Source organism: Theobroma umbraticum, unplaced genomic scaffold (genome assembly GCF_002168275.2).
Source record: "Theobroma umbraticum cultivar Fairchild unplaced genomic scaffold, ASM216827v3 scaffold_204.0, whole genome shotgun sequence".
NCBI lineage: Eukaryota > Viridiplantae > Streptophyta > Magnoliopsida > Malvales > Malvaceae > Theobroma > Theobroma umbraticum.
In genome coordinates, this window is record NW_018397267.1 from 1722045 (window position 1) to 1747114 (window position 25070).

General features: G+C 37.5%; 5 protein-coding genes across 7 annotated transcripts; 3 read left to right on the forward strand and 2 right to left on the reverse strand.

The window, feature by feature from the left end:
* Positions 1-1931: 1931 nt before the first annotated feature.
* On the forward strand, positions 1932-8829 carry VAL3 (VP1/ABI3-like 3). 2 transcript variants are annotated; one of them, XM_021439534.2, is made up of 14 exons: positions 1932-2387; positions 2691-2772; positions 2902-3000; positions 3225-3561; positions 3755-4093; positions 4395-4491; positions 4855-5029; positions 5432-5511; positions 5804-5848; positions 5947-6210; positions 6691-6740; positions 7012-7125; positions 7396-7466; positions 7643-8829. In XM_021439534.2, exons 6-14 carry the CDS (start codon positions 4429-4431, stop codon positions 8413-8415), a joined length of 1635 nt encoding a protein of 544 aa, XP_021295209.2. In that variant the 5' UTR covers positions 1932-2387; positions 2691-2772; positions 2902-3000; positions 3225-3561; positions 3755-4093; positions 4395-4428; the 3' UTR covers positions 8416-8829. The 2 variants fall into 2 exon arrangements, with proteins under 2 accessions (XP_021295209.2, XP_089640925.1); XM_089784799.1 differs by lacking the exons at positions 1932-2387; positions 2691-2772; positions 2902-3000; ... (1 more) ...; positions 3755-4093; positions 4395-4491 and having other exon boundaries at positions 4886-5025.
* A 713-nt stretch (positions 8830-9542) lies between these two features.
* On the forward strand, positions 9543-10779 carry SYP125 (syntaxin of plants 125). Its single transcript, XM_021439535.2, has one exon. It carries the CDS (start codon positions 9774-9776, stop codon positions 10680-10682), a length of 909 nt encoding a protein of 302 aa, XP_021295210.1. The 5' UTR covers positions 9543-9773; the 3' UTR covers positions 10683-10779.
* A 1440-nt stretch (positions 10780-12219) lies between these two features.
* Positions 12220-13940, reverse strand: VPS28-1 (vacuolar protein sorting-associated protein-like protein). Of its 2 annotated transcripts, none has more exons than XM_021439537.1 (2): positions 13771-13940; positions 12220-13215 (listed from the first exon to the last, which is right to left on the reverse strand). In XM_021439537.1, exon 2 carries the CDS (start codon positions 13080-13082, stop codon positions 12453-12455), a length of 630 nt encoding a protein of 209 aa, XP_021295212.1. In that variant the 5' UTR covers positions 13083-13215; positions 13771-13940; the 3' UTR covers positions 12220-12452. The 2 variants fall into 2 exon arrangements, with proteins under 2 accessions (XP_021295212.1, XP_021295211.1); XM_021439536.1 differs by lacking the exon at positions 13771-13940 and adding an exon at positions 13557-13714.
* Positions 13941-14867: 927 nt separating this feature from the next.
* On the forward strand, positions 14868-19212 carry LOC110424493 (uncharacterized). The gene is given in 6 exon segments (XM_021439068.2): positions 14868-16254; positions 16256-16671; positions 17001-17185; positions 17288-17458; positions 17573-18025; positions 18583-19212. Coding segments are annotated over 6 exon segments (2745 nt in total). The 5' UTR covers positions 14868-15169; the 3' UTR covers positions 19018-19212.
* Positions 19213-21850: 2638 nt separating this feature from the next.
* LOC110424155 (uncharacterized) lies at positions 21851-23610 on the reverse strand. Its single transcript, XM_021438669.2, has 2 exons — positions 22938-23610; positions 21851-22563 (listed from the first exon to the last, which is right to left on the reverse strand). The coding sequence occupies exons 1-2, from the start codon at positions 23536-23538 to the stop codon at positions 22166-22168; spliced, it is 999 nt and encodes a 332-aa protein (XP_021294344.1). The 5' UTR covers positions 23539-23610; the 3' UTR covers positions 21851-22165.
* Positions 23611-25070: the final 1460 nt, after the last annotated feature.

Sequence of the window (25070 nt, forward strand, 5' to 3'; positions counted from 1 at the left end):
CTTTTGTCCTTTGGGTATGGGCACTTCCCACTCTAGACTACCTAGTTATATTGTAGCCTGTAAGATCTTACTACTATCATCGCTTTGACCAAGGTATGCATTTGTACGGCCATGTCATATATGCTGCAACTGGATTTTCTTGCTTTCTTTCAACGGGGCTCTGCTTTCATACATGAATTTGATATAATTTAAACAATGGAAATTTATTCTAGCTAGTCTTTGTTTGAATTACATTACGCTATATAGTTTAATTACCATTTTGTCTTACTTTTGTCAATTTTTTTTTTGGAAGAAAGAGTTTTAGTCCCATTTTTTAAATAGAGAAATATGTACAATTTTGTAAACTTCATTTTGTGTACATTACTATAAAATATATAACATTTGTTGGGGAGAGATTTAAATATTAAAAATTAGATTAAAAAATTCAAAATAAGGAAATAAATCGTAAAGACAAAAAATCCATGACGAAATTTAGGAACCAATTCGTGAGGATCATAAAAGAAAATTCAAGAATATCATGATGAAGGTCACCCCAAAATCTACTTCCAAACCTTAACTTACTTGAAAAGAATATATATATATATATATATATCACCCTCACAAACCTTAACTTACTTGAAAAGAAACAAAATGAAGTTTGCAAGAAGCATTTGCAATTAATTATCAATTTCATTTTGTTAGACCCAAGTCACCGTCGGATTCTATTATAGACAAGTGCTCGTCCAATACTGATCTTTTAAGCATATGCTTGCTTGCTAAGAATATACAAAACAGAAAAACTGCTACTAAAGTCCGTTGTCAGTATCCACGTTAACTTCTGTACATATAAGTAACCTTTCCAAAGCAAATCACATCGTCCAGTAAAAAAGCTTGATGTTCAATCAGTGAGACTGCGATGATCATGTCCAAGCCTCCCCTCCGATGTCTAGGTTTCTCTTTAGTACGTATTAGCCCCATTTTTTAATTTCTATATATCATGTGGCTGTCCGTCCCCGCCCGCTACATTGCAAGCGCGTTAGCTTTCTCCTAGGAAAGAAACAACAAGGAAAGCAACATTGTTTAGATGTGGTCGAGATTCAATGTTTTGCCGTTTTTAAGTATCATCATCAGTTTAGTATTTATCACAAGCAAAATATCTCAAATCCCGTTCTTGTCCCCTCTCTCTCTCTCTATTAGCTTCTATAAATAAATAGATATATCCTGAAGCATTTGACTTGAAAACAGTATGCTAGTCTTTGGGGGTGAAAACTAATATATCCTCTTGGCTTGAAAACAAAACCCAGTTTGGACACCAATTGCCAAAGAAGCTTCCTTATCTTCATCAATGGACTCTTTGCTTCTCCAAAATATGGCAAATTTCATTAATCACAGTACAAAAATGTGTCAGATTATCCTATGATTTAAAATGGGTTTTGGGAATTAGAGGCCGTACTGAATCAAACCTAAAGAACCCTGATATTGCCGATATGGTCTTTTTCCTTCGCAGTCTCCTTTGCTTCTGTTCAGGAAGCCAACCACCGTTATGAATTACTGGCAAACTACATGTAATTCCATTGAAAAGGTTCCGGAAAAGCGCGTGCTTGTTCAGAGATAATAAAGCATGCCTTACGTGAACATGCATGACCGGGGCGGCGGGCCATGCATGATTTTCCCCATTACCATATAGAATCCTCGAAATTACCGAAACGCCCTTCCTCTCGATCCTTTTTCGTTTCACGTGGGGTATTTTCGGTAAAACAGTCTAACGAGTCCGATACAAGTCAAACACCCCCAAACCTACCCGAAATGACTAAAACACCCTTACTTGCAATCCTAAAAAAACGATAAAAAAAAAACGACGACGCCAAAGATAACAAAAGGCCACGGACTCGACGTGTCTTTTAAGCCTCAATATATAAACAAAACAACGCACACGCCTGTTGGTTTTGTTATTTTATTTATGTAGAAGACGCATTTACTAATTCTTTTTTATACATATATATATATATTTGGGTTTATTGTTATTTCTCTCACTTAAATTTCACTCTTTATCTCTCTAAAGCCCCTCTCTCTAACCCCTTTTCTTTTTTTCTCTTCGTTTCTTTCTCGTGGTTGTGCAGATCAGCGCCTAACCATCCGTTTCTTTACCGTTTCTTTTTTGTTTCGTTTTTTTTTTGGTTGTTTTTCTATGAAGAGAAGAAGCTTAGAGAGTTTTACGTGTGAGGGGATTTTGAAATTTTGAAATAAAAAGTTAGTTATAATAATAAGAAGATGACGTCGACGTCGGGAGCAGCTTCGTCTTCTAAGATTTGCTTCAATTCGGACTGTAAGGACTTGAAATCGGAAAGAGCGAGGAAAGGATGGCGGTTGCGAACGGGAGAGTTTGCTGAGCTATGTGATCGATGCGCGTGGGTTTCACTCTCACTCTTTCTTTTTTGTTTTTGCCTTTTTTAGACTCTCTGTTGACTTCGTTTTGAGCCGCTTTTGTTATTTCTTTTTGTTTTGGTTTAATTTAGTATGAAATTAAGTTTTAGTTGCAGAATTATTGTCCTTTTATGGTTTTCCCGGAGGTTAATTTGGGAAATTTTGCTCCACTTGAATTACTAAATCACGAATTATTATTTAGTGTTTAATGTGAAGTCTTGAAAGTGAATTACTGCTTGGTTTATTTCTGATGTTTTAATCTGAATTAAGCTCTTTGTGACTGTTAGTTCTGCTTTTGAGGAGGGAAGGTTTTGTGATACTTTTCACTTGAATGCTTCTGGTTGGAGGAGCTGCGAGTCATGTGGGAAGGTTAGTAGAAACATTTGTTGAGGCTAATTTGTTTGCTATTATTATTTCGGTGGTTTGATCTTACCTAGTTTTCGTTTTACTTTATTTTTGGTGAGCATTCGTCTGCTTACGGTCATTCTTTGGCTGCAGCGGGTCCATTGCGGATGCATTGTTTCTGTTTACGCATTTACCTTGTTGGATGCTGGAGGAATAGAGTGCATAGCGTGTGCGAGGAAAAATGTTGTTTTGGTGAGCATTCCAATGTCTCTTCCAGAATCATCAATTTTTGTACTCTATATTGGAATTGTCACTTTTAAGATAGGGTTATAATATGTTGTAGTTGGTACTTTACTAGCAGATATTCTCTTGCTTTGAAGTTAAAGTTTGCCACTTGAACTATATTTCCTAGTTAATTGCGTTCCTTGGCTGTGGAATATGTTATGAACCTCTTTATTTCAATATCTGTATCTCAGGGATCGAATTCTTCATGGCCACCTTCTTTGCTTTTCCACCCACCTTTGTCTGAGAGATTAAAAGACTATTCTGCTAAAGGTTGGAGTCAGCTAGCTGGTTCTGGTCCTGTACCTTGGCGGCAAGCACCCAGTTTGTTCAATTCTCCAATTTCTCAGCCTGAGTGGCATTCTAAAGTGTCCTATGAAGTTGACTTATCCACTGGCATTGACAGACTAAATGCCGACAGATTATCTACTCCTTCCCTGGAAAAGAAGAAAATTGAGGACTTTTCTGAAAGGTTAATGAATGGAACTTTGAAGCTTGGGACACGGGATATACATGAGAACGGAAATGCAGGTTCAGAGTTTCTTTTCCCTGTATCAATTATGGTAGTCTTAGGAAACATTATATCTAGCAACATTCATGCCTGCATATGTAAGCTGTGGATGTCTACCCTCATGCTTGCACATATATTTTGTTCTGCAAAAGTAGTCTGTGAAAACAACTAATGGGGTGGCTACTGAACCCTTGCGAACCACTTGTTGTTCAGGAATCAATTGTGAGGAGCAGCCTGGTTCATGTTTAACTAAATCTCAGCAGCCTTCTCTGAAGGAGGAGCCATCTAATCCACCATTTGGATTATCTGTACCTTATACATCTCCAGATGAAGCAAATGGTCAAATTGGGGTTTCTGGCTCTCATCTGCGACCAACCCCCACCCCGCGCTGGCCAAGCAATTTCATAGTAATTTACAAAATGGGCTTGACTCATCAGGTGAAACTCAGATTCGTAATGGGAGGCCTCGACCAGATGGCCGTGGAAGGAATCAATTATTTCCTCGTTATTGGCCTAGGTTTACTGACCAAGACCTGCAGCAAATATCTGGAGAGTATCCTTTGATTCTATAGGGCATTCTTGATAATTGGGAATTGCATTGAACATATTAGATCATTACCAATAGTAATTGATTTTGTAGTTTTAGTTTCAGATTTCTGATACATGTGTTTTCTTTATTTTGAGGCAGGCCTTGTAACAGTTGATGCCGCTTAAATGGTCCCTTATAGTTAATTCTGAAAGTTGGATTATAGTCTAAAACGTTTCTTAAACATTTAACTATTAGTACATTTACTCTGGTCATGTACATTCATTTATTACATTAGTGCTTCTGTTAAGACTTAACCATATTTAAGTTCAAATTCTGTAATCACTCCTTTGTTTGAGAAAATGTTGAGTGCTAGTGATGCTGGGCGAATTGGACGTCTAGTGCTACCAAAAAAATGTGCAGAGGTGAGTCATTGCTCTTACCTACCCAAATTTTTTTATTTGATTAGCATTTGATAGCTTTGCAACAAAAATTTATGAATTGATGGTCATAAAAGCTTGGCAGTATAAAATTTTTGTTAAGATCAATAACCTAGATCGTTATTTTGTGGCAAGGTAGCTGATTTTGACTTTATGAAAGTTTACTTTCAGTTAGCATCCTTCATTTTTATACTGGAAACACTTTGATCTAGTTTTGTACTGTCAGGAATTTAATGATTCTTTTTTGAAGTTAAATATGAGCCTGTGTTTGCTGTTGTATGTCTTAGTTTCTCATCAATTGTTATCTAGATTATTTTCACTTGCTAAATTACACTCATCATGAGACAGGCCTATTTCCCACCAATATCTCAGCCAGAAGGTTTACCTCTTAAAGTCCAAGATTCAAAAGGAAAGGAATGGATATTTCAGTTCCGCTTCTGGCCCAACAATAATAGCAGAATGTATGTTTTAGAGGGGGTTACTCCTTGCATACAGAACATGCAATTGCAAGCGGGCGACGTAGGTAACAAATTGATATCACTGAAAAGTAATGATTTAGATATTTCAATCTTTTGTGCTATGAGGCCCAAAGTATGCCATGTTCAAGCTATAGCTTAATCTGTAACTCTCTTGACCTGTCAGTTTTTTTCCTTTAGAAGCTTTCTGGTTTCTTTTAATCGCTGCTTGGGTTTACTGGTTCATACATGTTAATGACAAGGTCTAATTGTGTATATATACGTGTTTGTGTGTGTGTGTTGCCTATTGCCCTGTTCATTTTGTTTGTCCACTACTAGTGTATTTGACACTCTCATGCATTTTATTTATCTTTCTTACCACATTGTAGCTATTTTGTATGATCCTATGATCATGCACCTGATTAGAGACTTATATCTGTTTTTAACTGATAGTTATGCTGTTTCCTCAGTAACGTTTAGTCGGTTAGAGCCTGGAGGGAAGCTGGTTATGGGTTGCAGAAAGGCTTCAACTGCTTCAGCATCTGAGCAGGTTGGTCTTGCACAATCATTTGTACCTTCTATTCTGTTTGTGCATCTGTATGCTCTAGAGCTAAGATAACATGAAATACAACTGGTTATAATGAGGGCTTTTGTTACCCTTGTTCTTGATTCCATCTCATGATGGAATTACACTTCGTTCATGGTAAAACATAATTCATTGGTTAAGATAAATATTGTACTTCTTTCTAAAAGCTATATTTAGTTGTCGTTGAATTGACCTTTATATGGCCCCTTTTGACTCAACAGAACTTACATACATTTATATGTTTTTTCATTGGCAGGACAATGAAGCCAAAAATAGTAATGGAGTTTCTACGCATGGAGATGTTAGTGTCTCAAAACCTAAAAATGGTGATATTGCTTAACTTTTAATTATTTAAAAAAGATAGCTCAGCTTCACCTAGCTTTTCATTCAATCAACCAGGCTGAACTGGCAGATCCTACCTCATGGTCAAAAGTTGACAAGTCAGGATACATAGCAAAGGAAGCATTGGGAACCAAACTAGCAGTTTCTAGAAAGAGGAAGAATAGCACGCTGGGTTCAAAGAGTAAGCGCCTAAGAATTGATAATGAAGACCTAATAGAGCTGAAACTAACATGGGAAGAAGCTCAAGGGCTTCTCCGTCCCCCTCCTAATCATGTACCCAGTGTTGTAGTGATTGAAGGTTTTGAGTTTGAAGAATATGAGGTATGGTATATCTTTTTTTAATCTGCTTCTTTTTTGACTGGTTGTAATCTGTTGTAATTGAAGTTGCTTTCGATTGTAAGTGGCAGCAATGGAAGCAACTTCTGTTTCGTCATTGTGGTGTTTGTCAATCATTTGTTGGAAAATTGAACTCCTGTTAAATGCATTTCAAGAATTTCCATGGTTGATACACTCTCGACGAAGCCGTTTAGGGTTGCTCAAGGATGTTTATACTGTTAGTTGTTTATGGATGCTACTAGACATCCAGAATAATTAGATGCAAGAACATTTTGATTCTTTCTCACTCTAGCCTTTTTCAGGCTTTTCTTCTTTTTTCTTTCTAAAGATGTGATTCCTGTTTTCTGTCTGTGATATTGTTCACTTTTCTTTAGCTAGAATGTGGGGTTTATTGTTTATAAATTAATTAATTTACCAGTTTTGGGTTGCTTATTTATATTAATTTGTTGTGTTTGTTAATAATAGGATGCACCGATTCTTGGGAAACCAACAATATTTGCAACTGATAATTCAGGGTAAATCACTTTCTCTTGGATGCTCAGGCTTTTGTTAAATAAAAATTGATTTAGTTAGTACTTGGCTATGACATGGTTAATATTGTTGATTTCTTGAAATCTGTGTAACTCCCTTATAATATTGAAATATTCTATTGTACTAACGGTGTAGTGGGTTAATCCAAATATTCTGCCAAGTCGTAATGAAAACAAAGTACAAACAGGAGTTGTCTTATTGGAATCAAGAGTTGCCTTAAACTAAGCAAATCTCAATACATGTTTCTTGTGTCAGGGAAAAGATTCAGTGGGTTCAATGTGAAGATTGTTTTAAGTGGCGCAGATTGCCTTCCAATGCTCTTCTTCCTTCCAAGTGGACATGTGCCAGTAACTCATGGGATCCAGAAAGGTAAACAGTCATTTGACAGTTTTCTCTAGTTTGCCATTGGTGACTTTGTTATGATGCTCTGATAAACTTCACAGTCATCCACTTTTATTTCTCGTCGATGGGCAACTTTGCAGTTTAGCTTTCTCAACCAAATCAGGGTTCCTTCATGTGATCCCTTCATGCAAAACAAGAGGGAAAATGAAAAAGAACCCTGAAAAAAAATCGAGAAGAACAAAAATTTAGTTTTCAATGGGCGTTGCATGAATAATTTTTTAACTACCATGCTGGCAGGTCTTTTTGTTCGGTCGCTCAAGAATTGACAGCAGAACAGCTGGAAGATCTGCTGCCACACTGTAATCCAGGTATATGTTACTTGAAGAAAATCAAATACTCGGATTTGTATGACTTACCTAGAGCAAAATAGGCTTTAGTATGAATGAATAGATTTCTTGATGATGATTTTTGTGTAAATGCTGATTCTTCTTGTTCACTTCCTAATGTGGAATTAGCAAATTGGTTTTGTGATTGTGATTGACAGCTGCTTCTAAGAAAATGAAGGCTGCTAAACAGGAACCAGAGAATGTAGATGCTTTAGAGGGGCTTGACACTCTTGCCAACCTAGCTATCTTGGGAGAAGGTGGGGCTCTCCCTGCTTCATCTCAGGCAACCACGAAGCACCCCCGGCATAGACCTGGCTGCTCATGTATTGTATGCATTCAGCCCCCAAGTGGGAAGGGCCCCAAACACAAGCAGACATGTACTTGTAATGTCTGCCAAACAGTGAAGAGACGCTTCCGCACCCTCATGCTGCGGCGTGAGAAGAAACAGTCACAGAAAGAAGCCGAAACTACACGCAAGAAGCAGCAGCCTTCATTGCCTGATAAACTATTGGATGATGACCCTCTCCCTTGCACTAATGCAGGAAATAGCAGTCCAAACCCCAAAAAGCTTGTCAGTGAGGGTTCAGATGATGATCCTAACAGGATAAAATCCTCAACTTCACCTTTTAAAGGCCAAATCGACTTGAATATCCAGCCGGAGCGAGAAGAAGAGCTGTCACCTGGTTCAGATTCTGGCAGCATGATGAGATTGCTTCAAGATGCCACTGAGAGGTACCTCAGGCAGCAAAGGATGTTGAGCTCTGGTGGCAGTAGTAATTCAACAGTTACTCAGGCACAATCCGGTGGAGGCACAGAAGGAGAAAAGACCAGCAGCAGTGTCAATCTTGGAGCCAGTCATCAAGATGCGGACAGGGACCGCACTGCAGTTTTCTCTATTAAATCGTCTGCACCCACATCAGCCACTGGGTAGATCAATGTACTACCTTATATTGACCATTAGCAAAGAATCACTGTTGGGCGGTGCAGTTTTGGTTACACATACATCCGCCTCGGCATTGTTCTTCACGGCTGTACATAAAAGAAGAGGGGGTACACGGTCGGCGACGAGGTTAAGAGACTGATAATTTTGCTGATTAGTTTTTTTTTTTATTTTAATTTTTCATCCTCTCTCCAGTATTTTAAGTGCTGACCTGCTGAAATACAAGGCAGTCGGGAAGGGTAGTGGGGTAGGGGTTTGATGATGCAAATGCAGCCCGTGGGATAGGAGGCTGAAGCTATGTAGTTTCTTTCTAGGAGCTCACCATATCCAGAAGAATTGAGGATGTAAATTAAGTGGCTGCAGGTCCAGTCAGCAAAATAGAGAAATTGCATTCTGTTCATTTTATATTGTTGTGTTGCCTTTCCTACCTTGTTGCGTGAGGTCAGATCTAAAAATGTGCTTAGGAGTAATGGAGTATAATCTTTCAAACCTCTAATGATTTTGATAATTTTGTGAATGATTTAATGAGGGAGGATCAACGGTAATTTATTGTTTTTTGTTTTTAATTGGGAGTGGAGAGATTTAAATTTGATTTTTTAAGTATGAGATTATATATTAATTAATGAATCAAATGTTCGAATGTAAATAATAATTTATTATTAAGTAGGATAAAATTACAAAGAAATAGAGAGAAAAATTCATCTTATTGATTAGTTTCTGGCAATATATACATAGTTTCTGGGTTTTTATAACACCAAATAAAGAATTGGACAGCAATTCTATGTTTAGTTTAGAGCGTATTTCTTCATTGAAGCCGATTCACACCTCCCCTGCATTCATAGCGCTGGATTCAAGTTGATGTATGGGTCTAAACCTGGAAGGAATAGATTAAACATTGGCATTTGGTTGCTTAGAGCTAGAGGATGTGATGGATTCATGGATGGGAAAAAGGATGACCAGGTCAAACAAGCTATCTTAGTATCCACTGAAAAAGGGAGTGTCATTGATCATCCTGAAACCTACAAAAGAACGCTTTTTTTAGATTAGCTATTATTCTCAATTAACCTTGTGCCTCTAATACCTTCATTTCTTACCAAAAATACGAGAAATCAGCCTTTGTTTCTTGGTTGGTGGCAGTTTTCCCTTTTGTCACCGCCTCTTTTCCTCCTAGTTCGCCAATAGCAGATGGTGAAGAGGAAAGACAAAAGCCTCCCCCAAGTCTCCCAGAAACTCCAAATGCAGTAAGAAAGACATTACAAATTAATACTAGATTAGTAGTTCATACAGCAGCTTCATCAATCCTGAAGCCATTGAAAGAAAAGGGGAGTGATTTATAAGGTTGTGTCAAAATGAATGATTTGATCTCGAGTTCGTTCAAGAAATACACAGACCTGAAGCAACAGGCCTACCTGGACGACATGGAAGCAGGTAATGAGAGCGTTAATCTCGATAAATTCTTTGAAGATGTGGAGAATGTGAAGGAAGACATGAAGAATGTGGAACGGCTGTACAAGGCATTACAGGAAGCCAATGAAGAGAGCAAAACCGTGCACAATGCGAAGACCATGAAGCAACTACGTGCCCGAATGGACACGGACGTTGAGCAGGTCCTTAAAAGAGTCAAAATCATCAAGGGGAAGCTTGAAGCTTTAGAACGTTCCAATGCAGCTAGTCGAAGCATTCCAGGTTGTGGTCCTGGATCGTCTGCGGATAGAACCAGAACCTCAGTGGTTAGTGGCTTGGGAAAGAAACTGAAAGTTTTGATGGATGATTTTCAAGGACTGAGGTCAAGAATGCAGTCAGAATATAAAGAAACAGTGGAACGCAGGTATTTTACCATCACGGGGCAGAAGGCTGATGAAGACACGATTGAGAATTTGATATCGAGTGGTGAAAGCGAAAGCTTCCTGCAAAGGGCCATCCAGGAACAAGGAAGAGGTCAGATTATGGATACCATATCCGAAATTCAAGAAAGGCATGATGCTGTTAAGGAGATAGAGAAGAACTTGATCGAACTCCATCAGATATTCCTGGACATGGCTGCCCTTGTGGAAGCTCAGGGTCACCAACTCAACGACATCGAAAGCCATGTTGCTCATGCCAGTTCCTTTGTCAGACGAGGTACTGAAAACCTTCAGGAGGCTAGGGAATATCAGAAGAACTCAAGGAAGTGGACGTGTATTGCAATTCTTGCTGCTGCTGTCCTCATTTTTGTCCTCCTTTTACCACTCTTACCAACAATTATAAATCTCTTGTAGGAAGTCAAAAAGGAACAAAAAAGCAAAATTTTCTCTACTTGAGATGTATTCTGATTTTCAGCCTAAAAAACTTCAGTTTAGTTCGTACATATAACAAGTTTCAGAAACTATTTGTTTCTTCTCACATGAGAAAACAGTGTCCTAGACAAGAGTTTTTCACATAAAAAATAGCACAATTAGATATGGAAAGCTGGGGAAATTCCTTCAACTTGGGGTATTCTTGCTTCTTCTATCCACTCATAGTTGGAATCCAACAAAGTTAAGGGCCAATCAGTATGGTGAGGTGATTTTGTGCGACAGAATCCCACCAAAGGAAGTTTTGAGTCAATATTGTTGCGTGGGTGGTTACAAGGACATATCATCCAACTTTAAACAGCTGTTTGACATCCCTTTTTGAATGAAATTTCACTGGTTTTCTTTTTCCTTGTCCATTTAATCCAATAATAAATCTTTGGTACACCCAGTTCATTTACACTACAAGTGAAGGCCTCCAATCCATATGTCTGAAAATAGGCTTGCCTAATCTTTCATTAGACAAGAATATTCATGCCCTTTGGGAAATATATAGAAAGAGGCATTCAGAATCAGCTTGATCTCAAGAAAGCAAGCACCAAAGGCCACTGACAATCTTGAACAACCCAATATGCTGGCGAAGGAGTGGAATTGCAGTCAGAAACCTTAAAGAGTGTTCCTGTATATCCTGTCACTTTCTGTTTTGTTGTTCATGATGGTGAATGAGCTACTGCCCGTACTGTTCTGGTTTGGTTGATTCTGGTTTGCAGGTGGAGATATTGATGGTTGGTTTTGTGTACAGACTGATGTTTTGAGTAGCTTTGTCTCACCTGAGTTTTAGTTAGGTGTATGGGTTGTTTTTGTTTTGTACATGGAATAGGGAGTTAGGTCCTTCCGCCGGTATTGTATCAGGAGCAGGGGGGCTGTTTTTGTCTGGTTTCGTTTTATGTATACGTCTCAAAGGACAGCAGGGGGGTATTGCGTGGAGGCAGTTCAAAGGGATATTGGGGGGTATACCCAGCATGTTAGGGGTATACTGACCAACATTCTTCGTTCTGGACCTGCAACCTGCTGATGTTCTGAGTAAGGGAAAAATTTCATTCCAATCGAATTAATGAAATCTAACATACGACTTTCCAAAGAAAATCTTAAACAACCCTATAGACACAAGGATGAAATAAATTACACCAAAAACCACATCAAGCAGTGGGAGAACTTCCTCATACTCAACAAACACACAAGGAAAGCTGGAAAGGCCAAGCTTAACCATCTCCAGCCTATTCCCTACAAGTCCAAAACATCTTAAATCAAACACAGAGAAATGCCTCATTTCTTAGGCCTTGAACTGCAGAATTTCCAGTACCTGTGCTGTAAGTGTTGTTGCTTTATTCCATCTATGGAAAAAGAATGCCAGCCCTTGAATGGGATTATAATTGGATTCAAAACTTTCACTCAGCTAAGTTGTATAGAAAATAAACATACAGGATAATAATCACTAATGCACGATGACAACAAACTACCACGGTGAAAAACAATTGGCGAATGAATATATTAATATTACAAAACCAAATCAAAGCACAAATTCATTCTCATAGGATGACACAATAAACAATTTCTCCACAATCAGCACATGATAGAAATCCAATCATTCCCAGAATGTATACACTGTTACCAAATTAATAATCCTTTCCAGATATCACTGGGAATCCAGAAGTTTGCAGCACTAAACAAAAAAAAAACACTGTATATTGGATTACTTCAAGGACCAGCATTAGGCAAAGCTGCCATAAATGAATTATATGAAGATTCCAAGTCAAAGTGGAGCTGCCTAGCTTGCTGCTCTGTTAGCTCATCTGCTGCCCCCATCTTTGACAACCTTGAAATCCATTCCTTCATCTTTGTCTTCCCCTCGAAATCAGGTGGCAAAATACTCAGCTTATTAAGTGACGCTGAGAGGTCGGATAAGAGAGGATGCACTTGATCAACCGCCACCATATTGAGTTTCAATGAATCCATGGCAGTAATAAAATTCTGCACACATTCAGCCACAATGGCAGCTGAGGTAGTAGCAGAAGCAGCTGCAGCAGCCCGGTGCTCCACAGTGGCAGGCACCCCAGAGGTAACCAGCCGATTTATAGCAGCCGGGCAGTCCATTTTATACGTATCAGCAAAGCGTTCAATGCTAGGGACCGTGTCTTTCAGTGTGGAAGCTAAGGTTTTGAAATGGGCAATAAGCTTTTGGCACTCAGTTTCATATTCAGATGATGTAATGATATCCCTCACATAAGCCTTCTCAAGCTTCTCTGTTGCTTTGATAATGGCATAAAGCTCAGCAAAATTCTCGTACATTTCTCTCTCGCGCTTGTCGTTCCATAGCTTAACCTCCATTCAGGCAAGACTTGATATATTATACTGAATAAAAGGGGCAACTTGGGATAAAATAGGATGGTGTTTTGAGTTGTTGAATTGGAGGATTGGAGAAGAGAACGGGACACGCGCAAAGAGACCTAAACTTTATTCACTGTCAAACAATAGAATCAACAAAGAGAGCAAACAGCTAATCAGATTACTATTCGTTCATCATCAATAAAGATTCTATTTTTCTGCAAATCACATAATCCCAACAAATATTAAAATCGTTATACCAAACGAAAAAGAAAGATACCCAAAACGAAAAACATCAACTTTATAAATTCTTCATCATCAAACATGGAAAAGATCAAAACTTTAACGTTGTTCTCTAGTTCTATCTGATTCCTTAAGCAACCGAACAGAAAACCAACAAAAGATAAAACGCTAAGAACCTAACAAAGAGACGATCAAGAACAAAAACTTGCAAGGAACCCAATGAAAACTTCTTACCTTAGTTCATCCCAAAACGAGTAAAGCCCTAACAGAATTTTATGTTCACGGTGCAAAATTATAGAAGAAAGGAGAATTAAGACAAAAATAAAGGGTCGTCTTCTTATATTATATATATATATATATAAACAAATAAATAGCTTTCAAAAATATATATAGAAACAAATAAATAAGAAATTATGAATGGAGTGGGGGAGAATTGGCAATAACTTACAAAGAAGTGAAACGCGGCTTCGAATGTCGTGCAGAGGTATGGCGTTGCTTGCAGCAGAGAGACAGAGAAACGGAGGGATTGCGTGTGGTGTGGAATATATTATTGGGTGCTTACGGCATCTACGTGTAGCAGTTGGGAATGACCCTGAAAAAGTAAAAAGCTTCCCCTCCCTCTCCCTACCCCTTCCCCTCTATTGCATTATATCGTATAATGTGTAGTCAAGTTGTAGGATTGCCTTTTCTTTTTTTAATAAAATAATCAAATCTTATTAAATTTTAACATCATAATTTATAGATATAATATTTAAAAAATTTCTAAATTATTTTAAAAAGTTTTATTTTTTATTATATTTAATTAAATTAATAATTAATTAATTATAATTAATTAAAATATTATTATTTTATATTATGTAATATTGACACGATGATATTATTATATAATATTTTTATTTTATTTTATTATTTTATGAATATTAAAATAATAAATAATATTTTAATTAATAATTATTAATTATAAAAATTTATTGTACTTAAAATAAAACTATAGTACCATAATTGCATATAATAAAAGAATTAAGATGCTATTTAAATTTTTTTGCACAATTTAAAAATTTTTTAAAACATCATATATAATGTATATATTAAACCAAATTAAATGAGTTTTAAAAATAAAAAATTTGTCTATATTCATAATATTGATTTAATTTGAACTTAAATTTAAAATTTTAAGTACGTTGGTATTTGAAATTTATAATTTTTTCAAAATTTTAATATCTTAACATCAATTATTTAGTGTTTTAATTTTATTTTTTTAAGGGTTACCATATATGAGTTCGAGGAAGAAAAAATTAAGCATTAAGTAAAAGAAATTTAAACTCGGAAATTGCACAATGGATTATTTGAAGATGGGCCATGAAGGATTAATCGGAGCCCATTTAGATTGGTTGTTAAAATCCAATGGACCACATTCAATGGGCTATTGGGCCCATTTCTCAAATCTTGAAGAGGGTTAACCGAACCCGATTCCAGCCCTAATTCCTGAACTCAGTAAACCACCGCTACAAGCCTACGACTAACGTAAAAACCTGCGGGATCCTTAATACGACACCGTCACTTAACTCTTCTTTTTGGGCGCCATCCCATCTCATCTCTTTCTTCCACTTTCCCTGCTCCAAATCGGGAGTTTCCCCCAAAATTCTTACTCCTCCTCGACCCGGCAATTCTCTCAACTCGATGAACACTAATAGGGCCCTCTTGTAATCGACTGCTATTCATCGAATTGAAGCATAATTCTCAAATCTATTTTTTTTCCTTTGTTCAGCAACGTACAACACTGCCGAAGTTTTACACTCAGGTTAGTAGAGCATTTTCTTTTTAGGGTTTAATCGTTTTCTTATTGAATGTCGTTGCCAAAGGAGCTATACCCATCCCAAGATGATCTTCTCTACGAAGAAGAACTTTTGAGAAACCCGTTCAGTTTAAAACTGTGGTGGAGGTATCTGATAGCTAGATCAGATGCTCCTTTCAAGAAAAGATTTGTAATTTATGAACGAGCTTTGAAAGCTTTACCTGGTAGTTACAAGCTTTGGCATGCTTATTTGCGGGAACGTCTCGAAATTGTTCGGAATTTACCCGTCACTCACCCTCAGTATGAAACCCTTAATAATACTTTCGAGAGAGCGCTTGTTACAATGCATAAGATGCCTAGGATTTGGATAATGTACTTGTTGACATTAACGGAACAGAAGCTGATTAGTAAGACACGTAAGACGTTTGATAGGGCGCTCTGTGCTTTACCAGTGACTCAACATGATAGGATTTGGGAGCCTTATTTGGTTTTTGTGAGTCAAAAGGGTATCCCCATTGAGACGTCACTTAGGGTTTACAGGAGGTATTTGAAATATGATCCTAGTCATATTGAGGATTTTATTGAGTTTTTGGTGAATTCAAGTCTGTGGCAAGAAGCAGCTGAGAGGTTAGCATCTGTTTTGAATGATGATCAGTTTTATTCGATAAAGGGTAAAACTAAGCATAGATTGTGGTTGGAGTTGTGTGATTTGCTAACAACGCATGCCACAGAGGTTTCAGGGCTCAATGTGGATGCAATAATCAGGGGTGGGATTAGGAAGTTTACCGATGAAGTTGGGAGACTTTGGACCTCTCTTGCTGATTATTACATCAGAAGAAATCTGTTTGAGAAGGCCAGGGATATTTTTGAGGAGGGAATGACAACAGTGGTTACGGTTAGGGACTTCAGTGTCATATTTGATGCTTATTCACAATTTGAAGAGAGCATGGTGGCTCTCAAAATGGAGAGCTTGGATTTGAGTGATGAGGAAGAAGATGGTGATGTTGATGTTGAGGAGGATGAACATGAAGAAGACATCCGTTTGGACATTGATCTGTGCAAGTCAAAATCCAAGTTTGAGAAGCATATATTTAAAGGGTTTTGGTTACAGGATGATAAGGATGTAGATTTGAGGCTGGCGGTTAGAGCATTTGATGAATAGAAGGCCAGAACTGGCTAATAGTGTCCTTCTACGCCAGAATCCGCATAATGTGGAGCAATGGCATCGTAGGGTCAAGTTATTTGAGGGGAACCCCACCAAGCAAATATTGACATACACGGAGGCAGTTAGGACAATTGACCCAATGAAAGCTGTCGGAAAACCCCATACTCTGTGGGTGGCTTTTGCGAAGCTTTATGAGACTTACAAAGATCTGGCCAATGCTCGTGTCATTTTCGATAAAGCTGTCCAAGTAAATTACAAGACTGTTGATCACCTGGCAAGCGTATGGGCTGAGTGGGCAGAGATGGAACTGAGGCACAAGAATTTCAAAGGTGCACTTGAGCTGATGAGACGTGCCACAGCTGAGCCTTCTGTTGAGGTCAAACGTAGAGGTAATCCTTGTTCTGTTGCATGAGCAAATGATATCTGAATTCAAAGTTAGGTTCTTACATTCCTCTTGGCATGCATAGCTTCGTATCCTATTCTTTTCCATCTCAGGGTCTTTAAACCTTTTTTGTCTTTTTGAAAATAATGAGACCAGTGTAATCTGTGGTAAGTAAGGAAAAGAGATTATATTAAAAGAATCATTTTTTAAAAAATTATTTGGTAACTTATCTTCAAACTTATTAAGCTTTAGGAGAAAAGAAGTTAAATCTTCAACCATGGGTTATTTCTGGAACTAACAAACTCATGATCCTTTGGTCTATTTTGTTGTTTGCAGTTGCTGCTGATGGAAATGAACCTGTTCAGATGAAGCTCCATAAATCCTTGAGGCTCTGGACATTCTATGTGGACTTGGAAGAAAGCCTGGGTACTTTGGAGTCAACACGAGCAGTCTATGAGAGAATACTAGATCTAAGAATAGCTACACCACAAATTATTATAAACTATGCATTTTTGTTAGAGGTGAAAACAGTTCTCCTGTACTTCCGTTTCTGCACTCTGTTAAATTTTTTCCTTAAATGGTTTGATGGACTAACAACAACTATGCTTTTCTAACTTGTGCAGGAGAACAAATATTTTGAAGATGCTTTCAAAGTGTATGAAAGAGGTGTCAAGATATTCAAGTATCCTCATGTGAAGGATATATGGGTTACGTATCTGTCAAAGTTTGTAAAGAGATATGGGAAAACAAAACTGGAACGAGCAAGGGAGCTCTTTGAGCATGCTGTTGAAACGGTATGCACATTATGATTTTTTTACCTAAACTGTATATTTGACTCGAATGATGCTCTGAATTATCAATGATCTATGATGCTGATTTTAACATCAATATTTCCTCATTTTTATCAGGCACCTGCTGATGCAGTAAAACCCCTGTATCTTCAATATGCAAAGTTGGAGGAGGATTATGGGCTTGCAAAGCGAGCTATGAAGGTCTATGATCAAGCAACTAAGGCTGTTCCAAATAATGAAAAGCTTGGCATGTATGAGATTTACATTGCCCGTGCGGCTGAAATCTTTGGTGTGCCAAAAACAAGAGAAATTTATGAGCAGGCAATAGAGTCTGCTCTTCCTGATAAAGATGTGAAGACAATGTGTTTGAAATATGCAGAGTTAGAAAAGAGCTTAGGAGAAATTGATCGTGCTCGTGGAATATATGTATTTGCATCTCAGTTTGCAGATCCACGCTCTGATGCTGATTTTTGGGATAAATGGCGAGAGTTTGAGGTGCAACATGGAAATGAAGATACCTTCAGAGAAATGTTGCGGATTAAACGGAGTGTTTCTGCAAGTTATAGCCAGGTAAGGCTTTTTTTTATATATTTTTTTACTTTCAGACAACATAAAAGCATAAGTTAAAAGGACAAATGGTGTCCAATATTTAGCTCTTCTGCTTTCAGAAATGACACTTGTTTGGACAAATGGAGAGAGTAGGTTTGTCACTGTTAATATCTATTGGAATATCGCTGAAATAAGTAATGGCATGCATTATGCATTTTATGATAAATGTCTGAAGTTTTCAATTGCTGCTACCTACTGAGTTTTGCACATTGTCATCAGTTATGGTCCCTAGGGTAAAATGTCTTAACACCTTTGTTAGTATATGTTCTCTATAGATCAGTTATCATCTAAGGACTTGATTCTAGTTCCTTTTTCCTTCTGCTGCTGGCTACCTTGACAGGAAGCTATTTGTGTTGGTGTAAATAGACAGATGTTTCCGAGTTAACATGCATTGATATATCAATTACATGTATTAGTATCGGATTTTATACTTGTTCTTGCGTTATCAGGAATGCTCAAGTTGAGACTTGTAATTTCGGAACTCCAGATTCTAACTCTCATTGTTTCTGTTCTTCCAGACACACTTCATTCTACCAGAGTATCTGATGCAGAAAGATCAGAACATCGATGAAGCTAAGGAAAAATTGAAACAGGCTGGTATCTCTGAGGATGAAATGGCTACTCTTGAGAGGCAGTTGTTACCTGCAGCTAATGACAGCTCTAGAAAAGTAGGCTTTGTGAGTGCCGGAGTCGAGTCACAGGCAGATGGAGGGATGAAAACAACAGCAAATCATGAAGATATTGAGTTGCCTGAAGAAAGTGATTCTGAAGATGAAGAAAGAGTTGAAATTGCACAAAAAGATGTTCCATCTGCGGTGTTTGGAGGTCTTGTACGGAAGAGGGAAGACGGTGACAAAGATGGAGGTGGAGTTGATGTCTCAGCTGCCAAAGACAAAGATGGTGAGAGCCGTCTGGGTGCACTTGAGCGAATTAAAAGACAGAAGCGAGCTTAAAATTTGTGTCATATTTTGAGCATTTGTATATTTCGATCTAATCTATTAAGTTTTGGGATTCTTTCTTTTATTTTAATATGGTCTATTACACTATTACTGATGAATCTAAGTGACAACTTACTTTAGAGTCATCAACAAAAAAGACAGAACACAGATGGACTTTCCCTTATTTTCTTGTGTTCTGTTATAGCAGCATATTTTCACCTTGATCAATTATTACATAGAAAGGCATTGAAATACTGAAGGGAGTCATGGTCGAGGTGAATCTGCACGGTTCAAACTAAAGGATATTGGCGCAGATAAATATTTCTTAGGCCTTGAGATTGCACGATCACCTACCTATCAAAAGAAATTGACTTTGGAAACATGGGTTTCATGGGACAAAACCAGTCACAACCTTTATGGATTATAATCACAAATTAAGCAAGATCAGGGATGAAGATAGATTGACTGATCTTACAAGTTATAGGCAATTGATTGGGAAATTATTGTACCTGACCTTTGTTAGGCAAGATATATCTTATGCAGTGCAAGTTGTCTCAATTCATTGGCGAACCTGAACATGAACATCTCGCGGAAGCAGCACCAGGTCAAGACATCTTGAAGAAATCAAATTGCAATTTGTGTATTTCTGCTTACTTAGTGAATCCGTGGAACGAGCAAGGGAGCTCTTTGTGCATGCTGTTCGAATGGTATGTACGTCATGATCTTTCTACCTAAACTGCATATTTGACTTGAGTGATGCTCTGAATTATCAATGATCTATGATGCTGATTTTAACATCAATTTTTCCTCATTGTTATCAGGCACCTGCAGATGCAGTAAACCCCCTGTATGTTCAATTTGCAAAGCTGGAGGAGGATTATGGGCTTGCAAAGCGAGCTATGGAGGTGTATGATCAAGCAACTAAGGCTGTTCCAAATCATGAAAAGCTTGGCCTGTATGAGATTCACATTGCCCGTGCAGCTGAAATCTTTGGTGTTCCAAAAATTAGAGAAATTTATGAGCAGGCAATAGAGTCTGGTCTCCCAGATAAAGACACGAAGACAATGTGTTTGAAATACGCAGGGTCAGTAAAGAGCTTAGGAGAAATTGATCGTGCTCGTGGAATATATGTATTTGCATCTCAGTTTGCAGAACCATGCCCTGATGCTGATTTTTGGGATGAATGGCGAGGGTTTGAGGTGCAACATGGAAACGAATATACCTCCACGGAGTGTTTCTGCAAGTTATAGCCAGGCAAGCTTCTACCGCTGCTGGCAACCTTGACAGGAAGCTGTTTGTGTTAAGTCATGGTATTGGTGTAGATCGATAGTTGTTTCGGAGTTAACAAGCGCTGACATGTCAATTACATGTCGTTGTTCTTGCATAATCGTGACTGATCCAAGTTGAAACTTGCAGTTTCTGAACTCTAGATTCTAATTCTCTTTCGTTTTATGCTCTTCCAGGCACATCCAATGAAGAGAAAAAGAGCGAAGTGATGCCATTATGAGAGACGCATGCTCCAATTTCCATTGACAAAGAAAGGTTAAGCTGGAGTTCTTCAACTTGAATTGGGGCCTACGTAGTTCAATTATAGTCTTCTCTGACAATTAATACACCAAGCTTTAAGATACAGCAATGCTTTGCCGCAAAGCTTGACCTTTAAGAAGAGTTAATGCTAGTGCCATGAAACGAATGATTGCAAGCCTATCTCATAGGCAAACATTTCTTAATTTCATGAACATCAAAATTGATTGGTTTCAGTTAATTATAAAAAAAAAATTAAGATAAATATTAAGATAAATTCTACTTATCACTTAATAGATTTTAATTCTTTTCACATGACAGTTTGTAATTACTTTTTTCCTGATTAATGTTTTATGGATAATTTTGTTATTATAAGATATTCGATTGTTAATTTTATTTAATAAATTTATAAAAAAACTCTTAAAAATTTACAAATAATTATCTTTAAATAGAAGTATTTTGTTAATATTATTAAGTAAAATTAACGGTATAATTTCTAAGAGAATAAAAATTATTCAAGTTATGTAAATTGATTAAAAAGAAAAAGAGTAAAACTCCCTCATCCTTAAATTATAATAAAAATTTTAAATAAATTTATTAATTTTTAAAATAAACACTCTACCCCAATAAAAAACTTTTCCTAAATATATAAGTCTAACGATTAGTCATTGATAGTATATTCATTAATTGAATGACATAATAATATTAAAAATAAAATTTTATTTTTAAATAATTTTAAAAATTATTATTATATAATTTTATTAATTTAAAAAAAACACTCGAAGCTCCCTCCCAAGGGAGCATTGGGTGTCCTGCAAGTGTAAAGTAGGCCACCAATCGACTTGAGAAAAAAAAATAAGAAAAATATTTATTTAAAAATTAATAAATATTTATATAATTTTGATTAAAATTTAAAAATATAAAAATCAGCACAAGGTTTATAGTATTTTATATGAAAAATTGAAATAAAAAAATATAGATTGAATATACCCTACAAATGGGGGTACTCATCACTAATCCAATCAAACTCTATTCAAGTATTACAATCATGTTTAATTTAAGGTGACGTTAAACCTAGAGCTGGAAGTGCTGAAAAAGGACAAGATCACATGTCTTTTCGGTCACAAACAGTTGCAATACCGGGATCAAAACATCTGGCAGTCGGGCCCCAATCCTTACTACCCCATGTTCTAGGTGTCACCATGGGTGTAGACAATGACCTTGCAACACTATTATTCTTTAGGGATCCCACATATTCTTCTTATTATCAACATTGGCATTAAATGGAAATCTTCTGTTCATCTTCATTTCATAAAAGTAAACGTAAATCAAGCAAAGAAAATGATGGATTCAGTAGGAAAAACACTGCTGATTGTCTTCATTTATACAAGACATTAGTTCCTATGATCCTACTAACATTCAAACCAGCTGTACCATAAAATCTGCAGCACAAAAAAGGGAACAAGGAAGCAACACCCTATTTTTTCCCTACTCCAACCTTTTTAATTTGTTGGAGAAGACATATTTCTGACAATTAACAAACATATATTTCTTTTTTCTGTTCTTTGTTTTTTTTTTTTTTTGGGTTATGATCCTCAAAACACAAGCTTTACCTATATAATGGACCCATGATTAGTGGCTAACTTCCACGGTTGATCATCTCCATGTACTGATTGAGTGACTCTTGCCTCTGCAACCTCATCTCGTCATTGAACTTCTTTATAAACGCTTCCACTCGACGGTTCAACTCGTCCTGACTCAGAGACGGCTCTTTCCTCAGCTTTTCTGAAGCCGGAGAAGAGGTGTCTTGTACCCGTGGCGGCTGGTAATTGGTCCGGTCTCTGAACGTTTCCGATTTCTTCACCAAAGGAGAGTCGGCTAATGCTTCCACGTTGATATCACGGCCGTGGTTCTCCCACGTGTCCGACTTCTTCAAGTGCCTCGTCAACGGCATTGCTCTCCCTTCCGTTATCATCTTCCACGTGTTCTCCAGCGTCTCATGGCGTTTAGGCTTCGCCACTCTCAACGCTCGGCCACCTGCATTAACCGCAGATAATTAAGTAAAATCACCATTTTTTTATATTTATAATCCTTCTTAGTTACGTAATTTAGATATTTTAAATTTCATCGTCAAGTAGAAAAAGACTATTTAGTCCTTCTTCGGTGGCGCGTCAAGTAGACGCCATTTTTGAACTGAGCAAAACGGCACCAGTGCATTTAGAAATGCGATAGAACAGCAAACACGTGGATAAAAAGCTCAAACGCAACTGCAGAGGCGCCGAACCGACCAAAAAGCGTTTTTCTGAGTTATTTTCGAATTCCGAGACTTTGGATATTGACAAAATCTAACCGTTAACATATTTATAAATAAAATATTAATATTATTAGATAGAAGAATGCTGGAAATATACCTTCAGGATTGGCTTTAACAGGTTTCCGGTGACCGAACCTAGAAGCAGCAGGAGGTTTGTCGGTCGGCGAAAGAATATCCGATGGAATCTCCGAAGATCCCATTCTCCTTGGAGGAATCCACTCCGACTTGGAGATAGCAAACTCGTCGCCTCCATCTCCAACATCTTCAACCGCCGCATTGCTCTCCTCCTCAAAACCCCTCATTTCCACCTCTTCTACTGTCTGCTTTTGCTCGTACACCAGAGCACTGGATTCTACTACACCGAAGTCCAAGCCACTCTTCATCTCGTCCTCGAAATCTGGCCCTTGATCCACCGAGATCTTCGACCTCCGCTGCATCTGCTCCGTCTGATCTTTCTCGCCGGTTTTTATATAAAACCGAGACGATGCTGCAATCGTGATAATGATTCCATTGATGATGACGTAAAGATACGGAGGCTTGAGCCAAGAACGGAACGTGCTCCATAACAACGGAGCTTGAGAAACCGAGAATTCCAAAACCAATGGAACAGAGACTTTGAGTCCAAAAGCTATAGCCAATATACCAATAGAAATAAACAGTACCTTCAGCGACAAAATCCAAGTGCTAGTCGACGCCATTTTTACAGGTTCAACAAAAAAAAAAAACCCTTTGTTTTTGTGTTCTGTTTTTGAAAGTTAAAAGGAGGTTTCTTTGGGGAGAGGACAGAGAGTAACGAGTGAGGTGAACTGCAATATATAGAGGGAGCGTGGGAACAGTTTTTGATTGAATCTAGGCCGCTAGATTTAAGAGAAAAAGTGAACTCGACGGATGGGATTCGTTAGACGTGTGAGTGCGTGGGGTGGTTTGGGAGGTTCCATAGTGGGCGTATAAGAATATCTGTGGTGGGGGCCCAGGTGGCAAAAGGCAACTAAATCACTTAATATTTTTTTTAAAAAAAGATAAGGTCAGGGTTAAAATGAAGCTTTCCTTGTTCCTGTTTAAGTGGACACCCATATAAAATTTGATCCTTCCGGAAGTTACCATCATAATTATGTTGTTTGACAATGAAGTTACCTTCTCAATCAATCACACCGTCACTTCCTATTCACTAATTACTCTACACTCCTTTTTTTTTCTCAATCAAATTTCAAATTATCAATTTTACCATTATTATTTTTTAATCCTAATAATTAATCACCTCTTAAGTAAGTGTTTAAAAGGATTTACCTAATATATCTTAAACTGGCATTAATTGTTTTATAATTATTAATATTCTCAACTAAATTTTCATAAAAAAAATAAAAATATAAACAAAACCCGATCGAGCTTCTTTCTCCTCTCGACTTTCATTAAATCACCTGCACTCCTTCCTATTGAGTTCGAAGCTTTCATCTCTTTTTCCTTAATTTATTTTGTTAATAATTTACTTATCTGTTGAAAAATGTTAAAATTAACCTTTTATATTCTATGGTTCCCAAGACAAAAGGAACATTATTTGATTAATAAGAATTTTTGTTTTTAATTTTGGAGAATGGCTAATTTTATGTTTGGAGCATATGGTTGGAAGCTAGTTAATATCAAAAGACCGTGCGGCCAACCAAGTAATAATGGAGGGCAGAGGTTTCAAGAATTAATACCTATTAAGTGAGTAATCTTTATTGAGAATGTAAAGGGAGAACTGCTGTTTCAGGAATTTGGCAGATTATTATAAAAGCAAATTGGGGAATAAAGTGGTAGTAAAGAAAATTTTTGAATTATTTAAAGTAGAATAGAGACCATATACTTTTATGTCCAACGGTCATATTTTTGACCGTTACCCACGCAAGTTGTACCAAGATCCTGAAGCGCTGATCCAGTGGGTGCGGAGGGGGTTCGCACCTTGGGCATGTGCCCCACAGCGCGGTGGGTGTACCACTGGACCGACCAACCCTTTTTTGTACAAGCTGAGATAAAACCTTGACGATTTTATGCAAAAGCCTGGTTCTTATAAAGAAAGAACGATGGGAAAGGTTAGTAATGAAACAGTGTGGCTCTGTCCTACCAATTCATTTCCACTTAGTAAAAGATTGGCTCCTAAAGGATATGAGCTGTCTGACCCCCAAACGTACTAAACCCCATCATGCTTTCTATCTTTCCTTCTTCCTCCTCTTCTATTTTCCCCTTTTAATCA